Raw genomic sequence first — 22,944 nt, 5'->3', positions numbered from 1 at the left:
TAGCAAAAAGTGTCTAATACACATGTGCAATACATCAAGCTACAAGAGATAGTAGCATGGGAAGAATACTGTCTTATTCACATGTGCAATACATCATCCTACAAGAGATACTAGCATGGGTGTTGCACATATATGTATCCTAGTATTGGTGATTGCAGAGACACAGTTATCGTATTACAAATGCATCATCACTGCTGATCTAGAATCTGTTTAATTATTAATCCTCATCATCTTTGGCTTAACTTGTACGTAGAGGACTTTGATGGCAAAGTTGGGTACCATTAGGCCGCCAAAGCAAACTTGTAGAGTGAGTACTTCTCCACATTTATTAATCACCGTCTGCCATTTCTACAACTGAACATAAAGGAACTAACATAAGGAACTAGGAATACGTTCTACCTCATAGGTGCAAATTGTAATCTTGGCATGTCTATCTGAACCAGCAAGGTTTGAACGTTTCCCATACTTGCTTGTGGATGATAGCCCGGGGGCTGCTAACCAACTACATGGTATACTAAAATTATCAAATTGTTAGTGTCGATTATTCATCATTATCCACTGCAGAAAGCAAATGTTCATAAACAGATGCTATGACAGGAAATCAAATATTAAATTACAAAACTGAGTTTCACCTTAGAAAGGACATCAGTGACACTTTGCATCTTGATGCATAACTTCATTATCTAAATCAAGATTGCAATGTAATTCAAGCATCCAAGCAAGAACACGATAAATAAATTACTGATCATGATATAAAGTAGCAGCCATCATGGAACATGAATTGGTAGACATAAAATAACCAACTCCAGGAACCAGACCCCACAACCCAATTGTTAAAAATAATTTTTGATGTAGAAAAGCCAGCAATCCTTGTAGCTTTCTCTATGTTTTCCTCGAACTATCTCAATTTAGATGCGACATGACTATTGGGCCTTTTAGAATTGCATACTTACTTAAATTTACATATATAAGGGGTCTGCAGTTGCTTATCAGTATTAACGTGATCAAACATACAGCAAGCCAAGACTAAAACAATGAAGGTAAGACTCTCTCTGGACTTCTGTTGTTTCAGACCAATTATCCTCAATTTGATTTCATTGTTGCATTGTATTGTTGCAGTTATTAGGCTGGATGCATCGTAAGCTTCGTCAGACTAGTGGGGAAACGCTCAAGGAGTTTTCCATTGGTAACCATACATCAAAACTTTTCATGTAAAACTACAAGCATGAGTTAGAATGATAGTAATGTCATGCTTTAGTTTAGAAGTATGAGCAACTACTTAGAGAGAGTAGGATTGCAGAACAATATATTAATTGCTTTATTTTTCTCTAAGTAGATTAGAAGCGACCATATATGTAGGCCACCAAGTACGACATAGCTATTAACATTTGATACTTGGAGAATATTAAAACTCTAACTGCAGCTAAATCAGCAAAAATTGCTGCCTTACTTAATCGTCTCGATTAGTTACTCACACTTTCTGAGTCAGGGCAACCTTGTTCCTGTTTGACAGGGCAGCCATCACTTGATGAACAACATAACTACTACACAAAGCAAAGTTATTGCTCTAGGACCAAACTGCAGCGAGAAAATCATCTTCGTAAATCATTTGCCAGCCTAGACTCAGCAGGAGCAGAGGATGACGACTTTGGAGAAGAACCATCTGCTTTTTCTGAACTCTTTCATGGTTTTCTTGCCATCGGAACACTAGGTTCTGACTCAATTATTACCGATCCATCGACACCAAAATTTTCCATCTCTGTTGAGAACATAACCGAAAAAGAAACTGAAGTAACAGAGAGTGATCTAATGCTAATAAATGAAGAGTTGGAAAAGGTTCTGCGAGCTGATGACAATGATGGTAGTAACTACTCATCTGGTAGGAACAGCCATGCAAGTGCTGGACGAAGCAGCCACGCAAGCACCATTACTCTCAGTGGCAAACCCATGGAAGGCACTGAGAGCAATGTAAACGGAACAACAGTATGTCCACTTCAGGGCTATCTTTTTGGGACAGCAGTGGGAATGGCAGAAACAGCAGTGCCAAAGAAGGAAAATAGGACATCACTCGGGGAGCTGTTTGAAAAAACTAAAATGCCTGAGGAATATCCAGGAGCTAAACATGACAGAGGAGAGAAGAAAGCAGATAAGGAATCTGATAAATCTGCTGTGCAGCTTATGAAAAAAATACTGAAGAAAAGAATTATCCATGCTTCTTCTCGGAGTTCAACAGCATCTTCTGGAGGAACCACTGATTCTGCTTCAGCTGACAAGAAGCTGCCCAAGGTAATTTTACTACATTGCCAGGATCATTAGGAAATGTCGTATTGTAACGTGCTGAAACACTGAGTTTTTTCTGCAGTAAATTTAGAAATCACAAAAACAAAGTATGGCAAATTATCAGAATAGTTTACTTAAGACTAAAACAAGCAAAGTTTATTGATATAGAGTATTTCATAAATTTTACATGGCCGAGACAAACCAGACATAATGTCATGGCGAAAATTTAAGAAAAAATGACAATTTTGTACTAATATTAAGAATTGATCATGCAGATTCTACACATGTTCCACAGGAAAGTCCATCCGGAGAACTCCGTGTCAACAGAAAAATCCAACAAGTTACAAAAAGATAATCCGAAGAACATCATGAAGGAGGAAGATGATAGTGATATTGTGATTTATCCGCGAAGGGCTCTGTCAAAGAAAGGCGCAGGCTCATTCAAGAACCACATTTACCCAACCCAAGGCACACTCAATACAATCGATTCGGATGAGAACAGGGAGCACTGGATCAAAACAGACGCAGACTGTAAGTACATGCTTCATTATTTCCTATGCAATCAAGCTTGTATAATGCTTTCTTAAAGTCAGGCTCTCTGTCACAATACATAAATCATTATCAAAACTAATTTAAGGAGCCGTGTATACAGATCAAGGAAAGTGTTATGGCTAATTTCGTATAGTCACTAGATCCATAGTAGCTAAAATATACTCGTTCCTTCCAAAAAGGAAAGTATTGCGAATAAAGATTTTGGCTATATATCCAGCTAGATGAATTATCCAGGACATTACAAATCAACGAGGGGTATAATTATACAACCATTTTAAGTATAAAACTAACTTCATTAGTATAACCATTTCCTTTAAGGAGATGTGTAATTAATTACACTAACTTGTAAAGTAATCATGTCATTGCAGACTTGGTGTTGGAGCTGTAAAAAGGCAATTCAAGAACAGAGATTGGACAGTTAATAAGATATTACTGTATGCAAGACTCTCCTCTCTTCATTAGTAACTTTGTCAAGTGTGATATGACAAGTTACCCAGAGAGTGTTTTTTTAGCTTGGAACAAACACTAAGAATAAAAGAGGTTTCCTCTTCTTAATGTAAAATTATACTAAAGGTTACTTATTCGAGATTGTTATGATTGTAATATTTGAATATTTCGAATCATTTCTATTGTTTAAAGAGTTTTGATGATGAAATTGTAATGTATTTGTCCAATTTCCATCGTTTAGGAAATGCCTCAAATTTTTGTATGTCACGGATTTAAAATAACACATATTTTTATTTGTACCGAACAAAAATTTTTTGAAAAAAATATGCGATTTGTGTCCTCGTAATTTTGCTGGGGCAATTGGATATGGATGGGGCCTCGAGGCACCCATGTGAACAATTTTTGTCGATGAATGGGGGTGGATTTCATAACTAAGCACATTATTTTGTACTATTTTAAATATTTGTATAAGAAAGTGCTCTTCAAGTGCAGTACAGACTATTTGCAACAGTTTTGGCAAGGCTGCTGTCCAGAAATAGAATGTGAGAAGAGAATAATAAAGTCCTCTTCCTAGCTAATTCTTTCACTTAAATCGCCCCTGGTTTTAAGTTTACCATCTCTCTCTCTCTCTCTCTCGAGCCATCCTAACACTTCCCTACATGTGTTATTCTGTTTATAGCTAGCTTAATCATACTTAATTAAGTTGTATCGTTAGTACTAAAGTTATACTACTACTAGTATATGTTTATGATGTGTTTGGCCCAAACCTATATTTACTCCGTTTGTACACACCGTGCTTGATTTCTCGTGTTTGTGAATAAGCTGAAAAGAGCAAGAAATAAACACAGCTCCTCTTTTGAAATAGTAAGCTTTCTAATGCTATATCATCTTACACTCACTGCATCATGCATGCATTCCCTTTTCCTTGCCTCAGTTCCTAGGAGATTAAAGTCTTGATCTTTCAGGGTGTCTGTAACCTGTATCGATTATGCATATACAAATTCACTGATAAACTTTTTCTTTGTCGGTAGACTATAGATCCCCATTGTTGGATCTTCATCATTAATTCATTATCCCCAAGTTCTATATACTTAATTTCTTTTGATTTTATGATTTTGTATTGGTCGGACGTTTATGGTCAGTTTTGACATTATGTCCGCTTGAAAAAGCTCATTGCTGACCAGTTTAATGGTCAATAATCTGCGCTTTTCTTGTAATGGATGTAGTAACGGGAGGGAAAGTTATTCTATGGTGTAAAAATCTTTGTTTGTTACAACTTCAGTTTGTGATATCAGTTATATCAACTGGTGTCTGGTGCTTAATCTTAGAGATAATTTTTTAATTTTTTGTAAACTACTGTGCACTATATAATTAGTTCCTTCGGATATTCTTTAATTCATCGAGTCGGCCATGTTGCAAGTACTCCAAATGTAAGTTTTGAGCTTCTAATAACAGATTCGTATATATGTATCAACAAATCACTAACTATGTTGTATTTAATGTGTGAATATGTTAGATGTCATCTTTTGGGAGAAACTACTGATCTGCTTTTTACCTGATTAATTGGAGGTCCTTGCTGCCTCAACTCTAGACTTCTAAAGATCTTAATTTTTTTCCTAATAGTTAATATGTAATATATGTTGTAATCCTAATCATTTTAACTCCTGTGATTGCTTGAATATTTATTGGTTAGATTGGACTTATAGCCTATGTAATGGAATCATCATCCTCAAAGAAGGTTAAGGCACTTGGTAGTATGACACAAGTTGTTTCATGCTTAGTCGATGGATGCAACAACGATCTTAGTCGATGCAGAGATTACCACCGTCGACATAAAGTATGTGAACTCCACTCAAAGACCCGGGAAGTTACAATAAAGGGTCAAGAACAGCGTTTTTGTCAGCAATGCAGCAGGTTCAGAATTAATACTGTGTTTATGATTTCACTCCCACCCTTATCAACTTAACATATGTATTCCTGTTGCTTTGCATCATCTTAAGTTCCCTTTGGCGCTAGAGATTTCCTCAATGAATATTCCTTTGCATGATGATATTATGTGCAGACAGTTTTTGATGGAGGTTGTTGTAACATTATATTTGCACTCCTAACATTTATTTTGTATGGCCAATTGAACTTGGTTTCTAGTTGAGGGGTAGACATTGTAAACCCAATAGGCAATAGACATTCATCGTGTTCCCACAATCATTGAGAAAGTGGCATAAGAACAGTACTTGTAGAAACTTCAGTCAAACATTATATCTTATTTGCAATGTCAGAGTTCGGTTGCTAAATATATATCGTTATCATAGTATTCTCGTTAAATTTTAAGCAGTTAACATGATATTATATTTCAGATTTCATTCTTTGGTTGAGTTTGACGAGGAAAAGCGAAGCTGTAGGAAACGTCTAGATGGCCACAACAGGAGGCGAAGGAAGCCTCAAACAGAATTGTTGAACAAAACATCTGCAATTTTTCATTCTGATCAGCCAGGTGTGTTTGTTTCACTAAATAATCTTTCACTGAAGATTAATTCCAAACATTTCTTCCTAAGCAATATTCATTAAACCAATAAGATAGTTTATAATCGTTAAGTTAAGCTTGTTCCGTTCATAGAAAATAAGATTTTTATTTTATGATATCCAGGCTCAACAATTTTGTCATTCAGTAATCCCTTAATGGTTCCAACTGCTGCCGGTAGCTCACCTTGGACTAATGCCGTCAAATCTGAGGATGATAATTCGATGTCCAGCACAAACATTAACTACATTGACAAACACAAAGTATACTTTAGATCTGCGGCTCAAAACTATAATGCCCAACTTCGATCGTTAGGATGCACCAACAGTCTTGCACCTGAAACATCTTCTTTCTGTCAACAGCTTCTTGAACCCAATTCTGCTCATGGCATGAACCAGATAGAGTTCCAGGGTAGGTTACATCGAACTACAAACTCCAGTGGTGCTTCCTCTCTTCTGTCATCAGAACAAATTGAAACCAGTGTTGCCGGTTCAAACCACATGGTGCACCCTAACCCTGGCCATTTTCCACCGTCGCAGTCCTATATGCAAAACACCCAGCTCAGTGGACTAGACCAATTCCAACATTTTACTCAAACCAGGCAACTAGTTACTGACATCGGCTCCAACTTCTCGAATAACGGAAACATTTCGACACCGCATTTTGAAGGAGCCTGTGAACATGGGATTGATGGATGCTCTGCAAGTGGCTTTCAGCATAATCTGTCATTCAAATTAGACTAATACTAAATTACAAATACATGTTGTGCATGCATACCGTAAGGTATGAAATGCAGACAGAGGGGGATGAATGCGTGTTTCTTAATTTTACCAACCTTTTCAAGTTACTTTTAGTAAATCAAGTTTTTGGTGTTTTTGAGCTTGATTTGAACTTAACTATTTAAATATCTTTGTGGCGAAAATTTGATATAAAGAACATATAAAACAATTATCAAAACTCTCTTGATCTATATTCAAAATTAACTTAATTGTGCTACAAATCTAAGTTCTGGATATTAAGAACTTAGCTTCTACAATAGATCTAGACTTTTCTTGCACTATATTTAGATTCTGAATTTCTACGATAAGAAGTCAATCCTAATAGGGCCTATTTTTTTTCTGCTTCGAGCTAAATATACGGATAATGGATTTTAACTGTTGTTGGGGTCTTTCAACACAATTTACTTGAAAGTTTACTTGAAAGTTACAGTTTTCAACTAGCCTACCAAGGCCTGATTCTGAAGGCCCAGTCAAATTCCTACAACATTTTTAGAACTTGACACTTTTATATCTAGACGAAATGTCTGATTTGACAAAAACAAATATTGCTTCATATTCATAGTGGAGGCAGTATAATTTGAATTCGCTAAATTTATAAAAATCAGATTTTGAAGTTATTAATTTAAAGAGATTTAATCGCTTACATGTACGTAATCATAAATTCAACAATCTTATTTTGAACTTTATTGTTTTGTTACCATTCTCCTTTTTCTTATAAAAAGGGAACCATAATTAAACCGAAGAAGTGTAAGTTTTCCATTATTAAAATTTTAATAATAATAATAAAAAAAAGGAGTGGTGGGTGACAGTAAATTAAAAATGGGCACGGATAATAAAATGTGAGGGGGATGGGTTGAAAGCGAAAGGGAGCAGATTTACAAGATGGAACTCATCATCTTTCCCCTAGAGTTGCTTTCCAACCAGCTCATTTATTCATTTGCATCATTATTAGTAAAAAATTGTTAAACGTTACTAAAAATTTTCACAAATACTTTAGAAATGACAATTTTCTTCGTAATAATATGAAATTTTGCGTAAATTTATATACACTAATAAATTAAATTTTAACATTTGTTCATCTCATTTTGTAATTAATTTTACACAAATTTTGTACTAACTAATATTACTCTTATGGGTAATGTCTTCATCAAACAATCACATCACGTCGATTACTTCTAAATTATTAACCTAATATTTTATTCATTTTTAATATAAGCTAAAATGCACCTTAAAATAGTTATTTATACATGATTTCTGTTTGAACCCAGTGTTCTAAAAATTCCCGATAAATTTCCGATTCAACCGATTAATCCCTTACAAAATATCCGACCGATTCGATCTTTAAAATCCGATTAATTTTTACGAATTTTTTTTTATTGGAGTATATATAATTATTTATTAAAATTAAAATAATATATTAATTTAAATATGAATAAGTATAGAAATTATGATATAATAAATAGATATTTGTTAATAAATAAATAATATAATGATAAAAATAATATACTAAACATAATTTAATATTATAATACATCCGATTTTTACTCCGATTAATCTCCGATTTTCAATTAATCCTAAATCGGTAGTTCGACCGATCTTCACCGATTTTCGATTTTTACAACTTTGTTTGGACCTTGTAAAACACAAAATGACGATTGTTTAAGTAGGAAAAAGACCCCTCCCTCGAGGGGTGTACTAGTATTTCGAAACTAAATTAAGAGGAGGTCTTCAAGTTACGTCTTGTAATCTCAAAATTGGGTGCAATTTTCTAGTTTTCAAAATTGGAACTCATGAGATTATGATTTTATGGTAGGGAAAGGCTTTGTCAAATGTCAATTTAGGGTGACAAGATGTGTTGCCAAAGTAAAGGGTCTTTTCTACTTTGTTTTCGCACTGGGCAAGTAATTCTGGGACCAACTATAACTTATTTTGTACGTGGTAGACTAGAAATGTATAGTTTGGTGACAAAAATACTATATTGTTTAAAATAACAAAACATATGAAGCCGCTTTGTGTATATATATTCACAAGTATGATGTGTGTGTATATAAAGCAATGAATAGGTATGATTTGTGGCTGTGAGCCGGAAATATAAGAAATCTTGTAACTTTTGAATTTGAATTTTCTCTTTTTTTTCTACAAGTATTATTGTGCAACACCAATTGCACCACAATTTGTAACTAAGATTAGGATTCCATAAGATTTTCCAATTTTTGCATCATTCTTCGTGTGGGTTTAAGGTCAAATGTAGTTTAGAATTGATTATATAACTTGTAATATGGTTTTGTATGACAATCTGAATACTTGTTTTGTAATTCATTTTAAATTATAAAAAATACACACATCAATTTTGTTTTTCACAAATTTCGAATCATTAACATCTCGTAAAGAGTGAGCCGAGTAAAATTATCATTTTTTCTATTTTTTAATATATGATATTTGACTTTCTGCCAATATATGTTTTGGAGGTTTGATCATATATTTATAATTATTATATCAAAAAAATTCTTTTATAGAATAAAATTACTAGATCAAAACATTATTCACATTTTTTTTTTGTGTAAAGTAATATTAACTAATTGTCAAATCTTTTATACATTGTGTACCAGAAAATTTAACATTATATATTAAAAACACAAATAGATAATAGAATGGACATCACAGTCATCATCCAAAGTTGCATAATTCTTTTCTTAAATATTGCAAAAAATGAAAAGAAAAAAGGGAAAGGAGAAGGGAGAATCAAAGAAGGAGATAGTGGGGGATTGATTACCTGTCCCACAAACAAAAATTGCTGGGTAAAGAGCAAGATGCAATAGTCCCCATTGATTGGACTGAAATGAATGAACTGTGTAGTGAATTGAATATTGAGAGTTAGTAGGCTGAGGCCCATTATAGACGTGACTTACCTTAAAGACATCTTTCCTTATTTAGCAACTGGTCCACGTGTCAAGTTGATTGACGTTGATGCTGCTTATGTTTTTTAAGGTTAATTATCTGACCTGTTGTTGGCTGGCCCCCTCTTATTCAACTCTATTCCATCATTTCACAACCGAATTTTTTAATTGATGTATATTTATTCATTGGTCCCCTACCAATCAGTTCGGTTCATTTTTTATTACATCTGCTTCTATATTCCAATTATTCTCATCTATTTTTAGTTCCTTTTCAAATTCTCCCTTCCACACTTCAATTGCTTTCTCAGACTAATGTCATTTATGTTTCACCCAAATTTTACACCCTTCTTTCTTAACTCTTTTCTTAAACATTTTTAGTTTGCCTAGCTCTCCCGTCGATCAGTAGTAGGGCTGTAATTCGATCAGGAAAAATCGAACATAATTCGAACCGAGTTTAATTGAATCATGTCGAGTTTAACCGAATCATTTTAACAGAGTAGACATTAAACTTTGCCGGCGCATTTGTTCAACCTATTTGTGTACATATTTATTTGAAGATATGGTTTTTGGGTTATAAACTTTTAAAGCACACAAGTAGGCTAGACACTAGGATTAGTGTAAAAATTAAAGCAAGCTATGGATGATGAGCTGCATTATAACCTTAAACCTTCCACTTAAAAACAAAGATTCAACAATTTACTCAATTTCACCAAACCCTGATTAATTAATTATAACAACCATTATTCGATTAATTCAGCTTCGCCTATAATACATTACATCTGCGTTAATTGAGTTCTTTCAAAATCTCAACTTTTGCAAAACAAAGTTCTTTTTCTTTACGTAACGGTAAAGGAGTACCCAGAACTTTGTCTATGTTAATTCCGTACAATGTCTATTATCTTACACGTGCATTAATTGAGTTGCATGACCTGATCATAATAATAATCTTAAAATGTGTTTATCTTAACCTAAAATAAATATAACTCTGATTAATACAATAACTCCCCTTAATATGCTTATATACTGTCAAGTGTCAATTAGACAAGTAATTAAAAGGCATTTATTAACGACCCGTAAAGTTGGACATGGAATTTGGACCCAAAATGTAAGAAGTAATTGTAGTTAGTTGGGTTGGTAATTAGTTGTTGATCTAAGGGATGTGGTAGTAGGGTCCACTTTTCTACAAACTCTAACAGAGAGAACTCAGAAGGGACCATATATATCAGAATCGTCCTGGGTTTTTATAGCAACCCCCCATGTGCTTTACCTGTTCTACCACCACCATTTTTGTTGTAATATACTCCTTTGAATATGTGTTTTTCACTCATTTTTTCAAATTAGCCTTTCAATTTATAAGATGTAACGTTTGCACAAAAGTATCATACATGAAATCCATTGATTATTGATATATATATATGGTAAATTATCCACAGTTAATTATTGCTATCGCAATGAAACATTCGTCAGGTAAGAACATTCATAATAAAATATTGAACATTACGGTTGATATATCTCAGTTAAAGTTGGCTGGTTCGCTGTATATATATGTGTGGTTATGTATAGTTAATCGCTACAAAACTACCAATTGTTTTGAGGAACCAAATAAGTAAAGATCTACTAGCATTTTACAAGATCTAGCTGCAAGTGCAATGCAAAGCAAAGCATCTGTTTGCAATAATCTGAAATATCTACCCCCAATGTAAAGGGTAAAGTTCTAGCTATCAGCACTCAGCAGCACAAAGAAAATTCTTGCACTGGCTTAGCTTTGTCTACATGCATGAACTAGAACAACTAACCACGATCTTAATTTAAATTATCAGAGTTTTACACTCCATTACAGAACTACTGTATACCATATATATTTCATAATATATCTAGCCATTTATTATGTATGCTTAGGAACAAGATTAGAAAAGCTGAAAACTGTTGTATATGATTGTATCGTCGAAATTTAAATAATCGGTTGTATTTGATGTATCGTTCGGATATCCGAGTACTCACTTTCACTCTTAAAATACTTGCGCTGAGTTTAGTAGTTATTGACTGGTATGAAGTATATGACCGAGATTAAAAATAATATCAATTTATTATTTGCATAAAAATAAATTTTAAAATTTTTTGTATGAAATACATATTAAAATAATTAAATAAATTATATTAAATTATATAATTAAAAGAAATTGAAGACAAGTATAAGAACTCAATTCACCTCTGATATTTGAGTGTAAATTTTAAATTTTTATGTGATTAACGGGCATACAATTAAGTAATATTACACTTTGGACACACATACGTTTGGCTTTCTTTTCTGCTTAGGTACACTAGCTGGCTTATAAACTAGTGGAGTTTACACGGGCACACACTTTTGGAGACCTGAATCTTGTGCTGTCGACTCTATAATTGAATTGTTAGGGCTTGATTATGATTTCATTGTTTTGCATATGAATCTCATTAGTTTTAAAACCATTTATGTAAATATTTGGTTGGTGCAAGCAGCCTATTTTAAGTATAAACGCTACCCTCCATTTTCTTGCGCTAAACCGTTAAAGATCATGTCATATCCTATTACTTATATTGGTGGTAAATAGAAAAGTTATATTCCATGAATAGTCATATTTGAGTCTTTTCGCTCCGAGGTTGTAATTCGAGCCGAACTCCTGCGTTTGTACTCTTTTAAAGTACTATTTTAAATGAGTTATGCTTGAATCGAGCTCGTATTTGAACTGAGCTCGAACACTAATTTGAACTTATTTAATTAAAACGAGTAGAGTCATTCATGTATACTCAATTAGGGGTGGCCTTGAACTTGTTTAAAATTTACATGTATATAAATTATTTTGAAATTTAGTTATATTACTTATTAGTTTAATTTGAATAATTTTTAATTTTTTAAAAACGGCTGATTTTGTGAACCAACTTGTCTCGTCTAGTCTAAACCCATCTCGTTTAGTTCACAAGTTTAAAAGAGCTTATTTTATAATTTTTTAAGAAATTATCAAAAACGTCTAACTTTTTTTACAAAAATTGCAATTTTGCTATATCCTGAAAATATTTACAAAAATATGGTTTAATCAAAATCAATCAAATATATAATTAGTTGCATCGGGTTTTTTCAGATTGAATTTGAGGTTGCATGTAATTGCATATGTGAATCAACCAACATTTATATTTCAAGGGGAGTTTGCATCCAATTGTATCGAATTACAGAAAGCCTGTTATTTTGCAAAAAAAATTTCAAAAATATTATTTTTTTGCAAAAAAAACTCAATGGTCACAGATAACATATGACATGTGCGTAATTTTATTCCTGACATTAATTTTTTATAAAAAATAATCTATTTTTATTTTCATTTATAAAAAATAACAAACGATGTTATGATGATAATTTAAAATCTGATATAAATTTAAAATCAATTCTGAAAATTATTGTATTGGGATTAATTTAGGGCAGGCCACATAACATGTGTGCAGATTAGTGAAGGCAAATGTCAAAAAAGTAAAGCTAGCTTGCGTAAAAACCTGTCCAAAATCATCAAAGATGAACCCTATTTCACCTATCTAATCACATCACAGTCTATCAACTCATGACTAAGGAAACGTGTCGAACGCGCATAGGTTTAGAACCCCAAAAATCAAAAAAGCCACACAAAGTTTTGCGGAACTGCAAAGCTCCCATTAACCCACAAACAAGATGAATGTATCAAATTTATTTCAAAATCTGTAAATTTATACCAGGAGTTCTAATTTTGGATGAATGTACTTTTCGCATGTTGATGGCGGCTTTATCCTATTATATACTATGCACATTCTTCTGCTATGTTGTTTATTTTGCTTGTCTGAGGAAGGTTTTAAGTATCCATTTTTATATATGTTTGCAGAACTGAAAATGGTGTTGAATTGAAATGTAAAGCAAGTCACCTTCGAAATCAGATCAATCTCTTCTTCTTTTTTCTTTCTAATTTTATGTTAAAATACTTTTCTGAATTTGGAAAACTATTACTATATTTCTTAAATTCCCTATTTTCATCATTTGACGACAGTAGTTAAGTAATGTTCTTAAACTTTTTGGAGAGTAATCTTACCCAGATTTCTCAATATCTTCATCACTTGTTTGTGAGGTCTCAAACCGATGAATAAGTCATCTCTAATGGTAATCACGTGTCTTTTTCTGAACGGTTATTATATAATTCATAAGATAGACTTTTTGTACATTTTTATCAATTAAAATAGCTCAAATAAATACATTATCCATGTCATATCAATTTTCAACTATTTTTTAAACCTAATTTTGGGTCTCTCGCATTTCTCTAATTTTAATTTTAAAATTTAAATACGATCATAAAAAATATTTTGCTGGTAAATTTATTTGTCGAGAATGATTACACTTCTAGCTCCATCAAACAAGTATAGATATTTTGTGACAACGTGGATCAAATGCCGAGCCCTTTTCGAAAATCGGGTCAAGTCCCGATTCCGAATCCGAAATAAGCCGAAGCCTACTCTTCCAAATGTAGCCAACTTGGATAATGACTAGCCCATCATAAGCCCCCAAAAGATCATAATTTATTGGTGTAATTAGTAGTATGACTTTGCCTTATAAACTGAACAGAAGTCCCAAATTTTTTCGATGTGGACTGGAATGTTACATATTTTTATGTTAAATTCGGCCAATTTATTTTTAATAACGAAAAGAGACCAACGGTGACCGGATTAGAAGTGTTTGATTGAATAAAAAAACTAATCAATTAGATTTCCTTTTACAGTTGAACATTGTTTGCACTTGACCGCATCGTGTTCAGAGATTTTATGTTATACGTACTCTAAATAACCCCTTTGACCCTTTTATTCAAAAAGGTTGGGCTAAAATTAGAGTATTTCTTTAATTTCATTTTTGGACTAAGATACTTTCTTAAACCTATCTTATATTGATATTAACAATATAAAAATACTTTAAAAGTAAATTTGGCTAGTGTGTTTAAAATAGTTCACCGGCCACACACTAACACTCATTTCTTTACATATTTTTTACTTATTTCTTATTCCTTATATTATTTGACACATATTTTAAGACTATTTTATAATATATTTTTATAATATATTTTTATTTTTTTCTGTATAAAAAGTTAAATATTATATTTTAAATTAAAATAAAAAAAATATTTAAAATTATTTTAGAAATCATATTTTACGAAAATTTTAAAATGTGTACCGATCTGTATCCCCAATATAAAGAACGTGGAGGGACGAAAGGGAGTATATATTTAATGTTAATATAGGAATTAATCAATAAATGTTTACTTGGTTTGTAAATTTGATGACATATACATGCATTATTGTACATAAACAGGAGTGAGGAGTGAGTATAGAAATGCCCTGGTAATTATACCATTAATTCTACAGACATATTGAATTCACGGAAATACATAAACCATACTAATTTAACAATTTATAGCTTCCAGACTTGAATCAGCATCTCTCATTATCAGCTACAAACTTCCATCATTTTTTTTCTGTTTTCACGATTCAAACCCAAAAAAAGAATCAATATTATTAGAATATTAACGCTGACAAGGATCGTTCAACTTCTACTTGCTAAAGGCCGTACAAAATATTACAGTGAATTGATAAGATAGATGCATATTTGATCATCTAAACTCAAGAAAAGGGCTAAATGTGATAAATTAGGGCTGCAACGGAGCCTAAGATTTACGAACCCGCCCGAATTAAATAAAAAATCCGAAATCAGAATTTTGTTTGCGAATAATTTTGTAAATGTTCTATTCTTATAATAAAATATATGTAATTTAATCAGGATGGACAAACAAATGATTATTATCATAGTGGTTGAAGTTTTTATTTCTCTAAAAGCAAGAATCAACTTTTAATGTGTACATGTATTCAATTTTAAGAAAATGAAATTTGGTTGATGGCAATATATGCTTGACCCGGAAATAATAATGATAACATATAAAATCGAGTGATTCTTGATTATTGGACTTCAATTTTAATAAAATAAACATCTCTATGTTGAGTACATGATTATGCACGGTTTATAAAATTCAATTCTTTTTACTAATATGACTTTTAGTCTTAAAATTGAAAATATATCTAAAAACATTTTCGAATAAGTCATAATCTAACGCAGCTGAAACTAGGAGAGACATGATAAACTCCTTAATACTAGAATTATCCAATCTTGCTCGGACCTTAGATTTCTGCTAGAAAAAATCTTGCAATGTACAAGTTGTGCGGTGAATTTGGGTGCAAATAAAAATACGGTAATCCGGGGAGAATAATTGCTGAAACACAAAAATAGAAATGGAAAAAGAAAAATGACAGCTGCAAAAGAAAAGTAGAGTAAATGGATTAATCATCATCAACCGTGTTTACTTTTTTACCCCATCTTCAACCACCACACATGCAAATATCTACGATGAGTAAAATCCCATCATCCAATCTCAGCCGTCCAAAATCAGAAAAAGAGACCTAGTTAAACCTACACCTCACAAACACACGAATAAAATCACCATTTTCTTACACAGACGACGACTAGTTTGATAATGAGTATAATGTGATGTCTATATATGAAGTGTACATGAACATACATACATTCACCCCCTTATACATATAAAGAGTGATTCAAGGTTATGGAAAGCTGAAAGCAGAAAAACATAAAAGTAAGAGAGCTAGCTAGGTAAGCAAAGCACAAATATACATATAAAAGATCATTATTCATCAGTGTATGTTGCAGTGATATATAAAAGAAGAAACAACATATATAAATATAGATAGATAGATAGATAAGATAATATAAAATCTAGTATAAAAAAGAAGGGAAGAGATGGGTAGAGGTAGGGTTGAACTGAAGAGAATAGAGAACAAAATCAACCGTCAAGTAACATTTGCAAAGCGTAGGAGTGGGCTTTTGAAGAAAGCTTATGAGCTTTCTGTGCTTTGTGATGCTGAGGTTGCTCTTATCATCTTCTCTAATAGAGGCAAGCTCTATGAGTTCTGCAGCAGTTCTAGGTATTCTTTTCTTTCCTTGCCTTTGGACTGTAGATCCAGATTGCTTGGGGATTTTCATTTTTTAAGAAATTTGATTTTTTTTTTACTTTCTCTCCTTTAGTTGATGGGTTTTTTACCATTTTCATGAATGTTTCAGTGCTTTTAGAACTTTGTGCTTGTTTTTTTGTTAGATCTGCAAGAGGAAACCTGGAAAAGAACACACATCATTTTTAATACTTACATCAGTAGTAATGCCACCCTATAATTTTATTTATTTATGTCATTCCCCCTCCTTGTTTTGATTCTTTTTTTGAATTTTACATAATATTACTGTGCCTGTTTTTCTTAGTTTGGTTTGATACACATGTACATGTTCATATTTTAAGTAAAGATTGAATTTTTAGGGTTTTTTCTGGCTTTTCTGCCTTGCTTAGTTTTGTCCTAGTAATTAGGATCTCATCTCACTCTTTCCAACATATTTTCTTCCTTTCCTTTCATCTTTAATCAATTGTTTTGTTTATATATACTTGTACAAACCATATTAAGTCTTAAATTCACCTTTCCCCCTTTTGTTCATCCCCCTCTTGTTCTGATTTGCAATATCACATCCTATTTTCCAATTTTATTTTTTATACTCTTTCCACCCAAAATATACATTATCCCCATATATATACACCCATTTTTGGTTCAGTAATATCATAAAGCTTAGATTTTTTGAATAAAAATCTTGATTTTTGGACTTAATTAAAGGGTTCTTGAAAAAAAGATGTGATTTTTCAACTTTGTTTATTTCAAAGACATTTGATCTGTGATGCAGGTACTATTCATTACCTTCTTTGATCCCAAAGTTTATGTTTGAATCTTGAGGGACATACAGTGCTCTTACTCCCTCTTTTTCATACATCTGTTTTATCTAGGGCTTCAATTTGTACTGTGGATATTAGGGTTTCTCCATCTCTAATAATTACTGATCTATTTTTCTAAAAGGACTGTCCTTAGTTATCTTCTGCTGAGTTTGATTTTACTTTTATCTCTTTTTTACAAATTTGTCAATCAATCTCTGTCAGCCACTTGGTGAAAACCAAAATAATTGGATCTTATGAGTTGTACTCCACAGCACCGATTGAATCTTCCATCTCAAACTCAAATGCTCAATGTTTATGTTGGATATGTATATGCAACTGAGCAGGTCATTTAAATTATCCAAGAGATAGATGATGTACCATAGCTTTTGTATTAACATCTTGTTTATATCAGCTGCTTCATATCAAACTATATAGTACACTCAATTGTCTTTTCAAGAAATATACTCGACTAACTTAATTTAATCCCCCATGAGATTTTTTTAAAAAAAGAATAGACAAAAGACTTGTCATAAGGGTCATTTGATATATGGAAAAGCAACCACAACACCAGCAAGAAGAAATCAAGAATTACCCACATCTTGATGTTGCCAGTTAATGATTTTTTCACACAATTATGGCATATCTGATCATTAGAAGTTTATTAATAAAGCTAATATTTTCTCACTACATATAAAGACATCATTTTTATGTATGTCAATATGTTATACTAATAATGATAAATATAGCTAATATATCATTTTTATCATTTTGTAGTTATTAATATTTAATTAGCCTGCTCTAAAAGTGGTAGATGGTGAAGGAGGAGAGTGAAGCAAGATTAAAATATGCTGTTCCTGTTTTTTGTGTATAGCTTGTTAATATATAGAAGGATTGACTGTTTTTTAAATAATTCATGTAAATTAAACATACTAGTTATAGCCTTTTCTGTTTTTATTTACCGTGTAGTACATATCTATATAATTCTATTGCGCATCTAAAAACAAATCTGTAAATTATTTTAGCAGCATGCTCAAAACCCTTGAAAGGTATCAGAAGTGCAACTATGGAGCACCAGAGACAAATGTATCTGCAAGGGAAGCACTGGTAATTTTTATCCCAGCAAATTTATTTACCAATCTGTTCCAAAATTTGATTCTGTTTCTATTAAGCTACTGTTTTGAATACGTATTTTTGCTGCTAGTCCCAAAAACAAGTAGGTCCAGGGCAACTCTAAAATTTTAAACAGTCTATACTTCTCATGAATAGCGTGGCTCAGCATTATATGCAGACCTAATCAGTTGGTGATATAAATTGAGAAAAAGAAAGAAGATGACAGCCCTGTGTTTTATACAAACCACAATGCTAGCACTCAGAAAGAAATATGCATATAAATCGATTGCAGATAAGACATTAACTAGAAAGGTCGGTAATTTTTATACTAAAAATAGGCTGGTGAGCTTCCTAAATCACAGATCATCTTAATTAGCTATTTATGTCACCTGCAGCATATTTTGATGAGTTGAATCCATTCTTTATCATCTCCTGAACTTCGTATATGCTCACTATATTTGTTTTAAAATGCCCTCCGAATTATAATATTCAATACTTGAGTCATGTTTCGATAGAAATCATTTCCTCAAAATTAATTTAATGACAGCATTTGTCATAAGTCCTGACTCCTGACCTCCTCTATGTACTTTGATTTACATGTCCTGAGCCATACTTTTGTGTGCTAAGTAAATTTGTGCGCCCCCTTCCATTGGTACGCGTCACTTTGTATTTGGTAGTTGTTCGATGCTTCTACGTTCAGCTTTTAAACAAATAATGTGTATCTTCAGCCGACCAGCCGGGACCTTGTGTGGATGAGATAGACAGGTCTTGCAGTTTGAAATTGAAAGTCTATATAGTCTCCAGGACCTTGTACTTTGATTGTTGCTGTAAATATCTGTTTTAGAGTAATCGATATTTTATAAAGAATGTACATTAGCAATAGTTATGCATAAACAAAACAGTACAATGACTACAAGTCTCCGACTATATATGTACATGGTCCTCTACTTCTTATTTCTATGAAATTAAAGGTTGAATATTGCATCACTCTATATATGTTTAGCAGGAGGTAGCTAGTCAGCAGGAGTACTTGAAACTCAAAGCACGTTATGAAGCCCTACAGAGATCTCAGAGGTAGTAATTCTTAATGATCTAACTAATAATTACTCATCACATCAAGTACATAGATACAATTCTATTTACTTATCTCAAAAACTTGGTGTATTTGAATTACAAAAGAAATCTTCTGGGAGAGGATCTTGGTCCTCTAAACAGCAAGGAGCTGGAGCAGCTAGAGAGGCAACTTGACATGTCACTCAAACAGATAAGATCCACACGGGTACATAATATTGCAGCTTTATAAAAAACATAGAACTTAATTATTTACCAGTTTTTTAGATTATATATATATACAGTATATATTATGTAAGCTCTGCTACCTCGTATGCAGACCCAATACATGCTGGACACACTCACGGATCTTCAAAGGAAGGTACTCCTTCCATTTCTTTTTAAGTGTCGTTTTTTGACCGTGCACAGATCTTAAGAAATGTAGGAATTAGGCTTTTCTATCATTAGTGTAATTTAATTCTTCAACTTTATCCTTCATCTACACCTACTATCATTAGAAATGTGTAAAGTTAATATTAAACGAGGGTATTTAGGTGAAAAAGAAGTGTACTTGTCTTGAAAAATTAAAAACAACATTTAAATTGAAATTCAAACTTAGTCAAAACACGACACTTAAAAATGAGCCGGAGGGACTACTAACATTTCAAGCATAATTAATTTTAATGATAGAATTTCTTCAGGCTCAATATAATTTTTGGTTTTACTATGTTATATCTTCAGGAACATGCACTAAATGAAGCAAATAGGACCCTGAAACAAAGGGTAAGTATATGCTGCACTGCTTGCTATAATTCTACATTCTATCCCAGTCAACACTCGGTTTGCTGTACACTCATTTTTTTTAACAATTAGAAAGCTGTTATAGTTATAACTTGACTTGAAGCTAAGGTACATATAGATATTGACAATTAGACATACATTGATTAAACAAAATCAGATTAATCTTGCCTCAGATAGAGATAAGAAAGCAAATAAGAGCATGACACCGATCTCTACAAATATATTAATAATCTGTTTGGCCAATTAAAAAAATATAAATGCAGTTGATGGAAGGACACCAGATGAGCCCATTCCAGTGGACACAAGGAAATGCACAAGATATGGGGTATGGCAGACAGTCACATGGTCAGCCTCAAGGGGATGCCTTCTACCATCCTCTCATCGATTGCGAACCGACTTTACAGATGGGGTAAGCTAATTAGCTCCCTTGTGAATCTTTCCCATTCTATAAACATGTGTCCACAAACACAATATATTAGACCATCTATATATAGGCTAAAACAAACATGTGATCAATTCGAAAACTTGCAGATATCAGACTCATGAGGCAATGACTGCGGCTGCAGCTGCCGCCGTGGCAGGCCCCAGTGTGAATAATTACTTGGGAGGATGGCAGTTGTGATGAAATGGTCAATCTCAAGAAGACAGACAGACATGCATGCATGCGTGCATTAATCTTATATATGTATCTGCTGGTAAAAACCATAATAAATTGTTTTTGTTTTTGATTTCATTTCGATTTCCGTTTGTAATTTATGCAACTTTGATTTCGCATTTTGCCAAAAGACATATAAATATGGTTTGTGTAAGAAACTGTTAATGGATTAAATCCATAATTATACAACCCTGCTTGCTTTGTGTGTTTGAAATCTTACAGTATATATTGTAACATTAAATCCATATATTGTCATATTATGCATCATGTAGAGGCCCACAAAAATCCAGCCCAGCTCCAACTCACAAAGTTAATCGGGCCTAGTACAAACAAAATTATTCTTTTAGCAGGCTAAACCCATCTCCCACTGTATCAGGCTTTTAATCCTACTCAGTTCAATTTTTTTTTTAAAAGATAAAATCTGTGTTTTTTACTTCCTTAGCCGGTCACTTGTGCAGGTTTGAACAGCCCGTTCGGGACCGGCACGTACAAAACCCGATTTTATTCGGCTCGAACCGGGCCGGTTCAAAACCGCACAAGACGTTAACCATTTACGAACCGGTTACGAATATAAAGTTGAAAATTCGGGACTGAACCCGGCCCGCACGAACCCGCACAAGCCACAATCCATACGGGTTGAGCTGCACGAACCCGCACAAGCCACAATCCATACGAGTTGAGTTGCACGAACCTGTTAGAAAATTAGGATTTTAGAGCTTAATTTAATTATGTTCTTGATGGTAATCCTAAAATCTAATGATTGGAAATTGTTCAATGATATTTAAACTTAAATTTTCATGTATGGTTTTAAGAATTTTCTTAATGAAATCCATATGAAATGAGAGTTGAAAGTAGCTTGGAAAAACTTGGAAAATTTGAGAATATTTGTCCCACATTGAAATAAATAAAGAGGGTTGTGTGCTTTATATGGTATTACCCACATGAGTAGTATACAACTACTAAGGTGTGTGATGGTCCATTGTGTTGTTGTGTGCTTCACGCGCGCACACACACATGCGCGCCGCCGCCCCGCCACGCCACGTACCGCACCGGACCGGACCGGGTCGGGTCGAAGGGCGATTTGGGCGAATGTCTCGGCGTCTCGCGTACGCGAGGCGACCTGGGCGAGGATTTTATTTATTTGAGAATTATTTTAATTCGAATTTATTTATCGCTGACTGGATTATTGGGCTGGGTACTGAAATAGGCTAAGTCACTTTGTTAGTGGGCTTAGTCTAAACATTGAACCTGCAAATAATCTGATCTGTAACAAGTTCTGATATCAGAATCAGAACTTAAGAACTGATGAATAAAATCAGAACTTAACAAGTTCTGATATCAGAATCAAAACTTAAGTACTGATGAATCAAATCAGAACTTAACTTAAGTTCTGATAATAATGTGGGTGTTAATGTGAAAAGCTGTTACAAATAATTTAAATTCAAAATCTGATTAGTTTTGATTTTTTATTAATGAAGCAGTTTAATTCAGACATTAAGTGTGTGGACAGTTTCATTTTCTCCTCTCCTATAAATAGAGGTTAAAGTGAATGTATTAGAATACACTACATTCTCTTCTCTTCTCTTCAACCTCTCTGCATTTCTCTCCCAAAAGTCCTGAAGTGCTGATATTTTCCGGCGACTGAGGTGCTGGTCGAAGTGGAGTTTTTGTTGCTGCTGTTAACATAAACTCCGAGCTGTTTTATCCTGGTGGAGATATTGTGCGCATCCCAAACGCAGCAGGTAGGGGCAATATTCTCTTCAAGAGCAGCCAGGACTTCGAGCAAGGCCCGGTGACTCAGCTGTGATCAATTTTCTTGGCATTTTGTATCTGTGAACCTTTATTTCAGTCACTGTTAAAAGCTATGGTTTCGAGTACATCTTTCTTTCTCTCCTCGTTATTTCAGTTACTGATTTTGTTTACTTGCATGTTTTGTTTTGTTAACTGTGGTCTTGGCCTAAACTTGCTAAATTCTTTATACACTTGCTTCTATGTTGATATATTT

At 33.2% G+C, this 22,944-nt stretch overlaps 3 protein-coding genes across 9 annotated transcripts; all 3 read left to right on the top strand.

Moving 5' to 3' along the window:
* The first annotated feature begins 910 nt into the window (after nucleotides 1-910).
* On the top strand, nucleotides 911-3,487 carry LOC141678430 (protein LAZY 1-like). Its single transcript, XM_074484747.1, has 5 exons — nucleotides 911-1,040; nucleotides 1,120-1,186; nucleotides 1,514-2,286; nucleotides 2,556-2,811; nucleotides 3,201-3,487. Exons 1-5 carry the CDS (start codon nucleotides 1,035-1,037, stop codon nucleotides 3,218-3,220), a joined length of 1,122 nt encoding a protein of 373 aa, XP_074340848.1. The 5' UTR covers nucleotides 911-1,034; the 3' UTR covers nucleotides 3,221-3,487.
* A 150-nt stretch (nucleotides 3,488-3,637) lies between these two features.
* On the top strand, nucleotides 3,638-6,676 carry LOC141678432 (uncharacterized). 4 transcript variants are annotated; one of them, XM_074484750.1, is made up of 5 exons: nucleotides 3,638-4,143; nucleotides 4,796-4,848; nucleotides 4,973-5,193; nucleotides 5,634-5,770; nucleotides 5,924-6,676. In XM_074484750.1, exons 3-5 carry the CDS (start codon nucleotides 4,994-4,996, stop codon nucleotides 6,538-6,540), a joined length of 954 nt encoding a protein of 317 aa, XP_074340851.1. In that variant the 5' UTR covers nucleotides 3,638-4,143; nucleotides 4,796-4,848; nucleotides 4,973-4,993; the 3' UTR covers nucleotides 6,541-6,676. The 4 variants fall into 4 exon arrangements, with proteins under 4 accessions (XP_074340851.1, XP_074340849.1, XP_074340852.1 ...); XM_074484751.1 differs by lacking the exon at nucleotides 3,638-4,143 and adding an exon at nucleotides 4,175-4,709; XM_074484748.1 differs by lacking the exon at nucleotides 4,796-4,848 and having other exon boundaries at nucleotides 3,640-4,143.
* A 9,377-nt stretch (nucleotides 6,677-16,053) lies between these two features.
* Nucleotides 16,054-21,128, top strand: LOC141677900 (agamous-like MADS-box protein MADS4). Of its 4 annotated transcripts, none has more exons than XM_074484012.1 (8): nucleotides 16,054-16,499; nucleotides 18,346-18,427; nucleotides 19,437-19,507; nucleotides 19,613-19,712; nucleotides 19,824-19,865; nucleotides 20,225-20,266; nucleotides 20,548-20,693; nucleotides 20,816-21,128. In XM_074484012.1, exons 1-8 carry the CDS (start codon nucleotides 16,315-16,317, stop codon nucleotides 20,904-20,906), a joined length of 759 nt encoding a protein of 252 aa, XP_074340113.1. In that variant the 5' UTR covers nucleotides 16,054-16,314; the 3' UTR covers nucleotides 20,907-21,128. The 4 variants fall into 4 exon arrangements, with proteins under 4 accessions (XP_074340113.1, XP_074340115.1, XP_074340114.1 ...); XM_074484014.1 differs by having other exon boundaries at nucleotides 16,055-16,499; nucleotides 18,349-18,427; XM_074484013.1 differs by having other exon boundaries at nucleotides 16,055-16,499; nucleotides 19,440-19,507.
* Nucleotides 21,129-22,944: the final 1,816 nt, after the last annotated feature.

Source organism: Apium graveolens, chromosome 8 (assembly GCF_009905375.1).
Source record: "Apium graveolens cultivar Ventura chromosome 8, ASM990537v1, whole genome shotgun sequence".
NCBI classification, from domain to species: domain Eukaryota; kingdom Viridiplantae; phylum Streptophyta; class Magnoliopsida; order Apiales; family Apiaceae; genus Apium; species Apium graveolens.
Note: the sequence above shows the minus strand (reverse complement) of the source record. Positions and strands in the feature narration are given on the sequence as shown.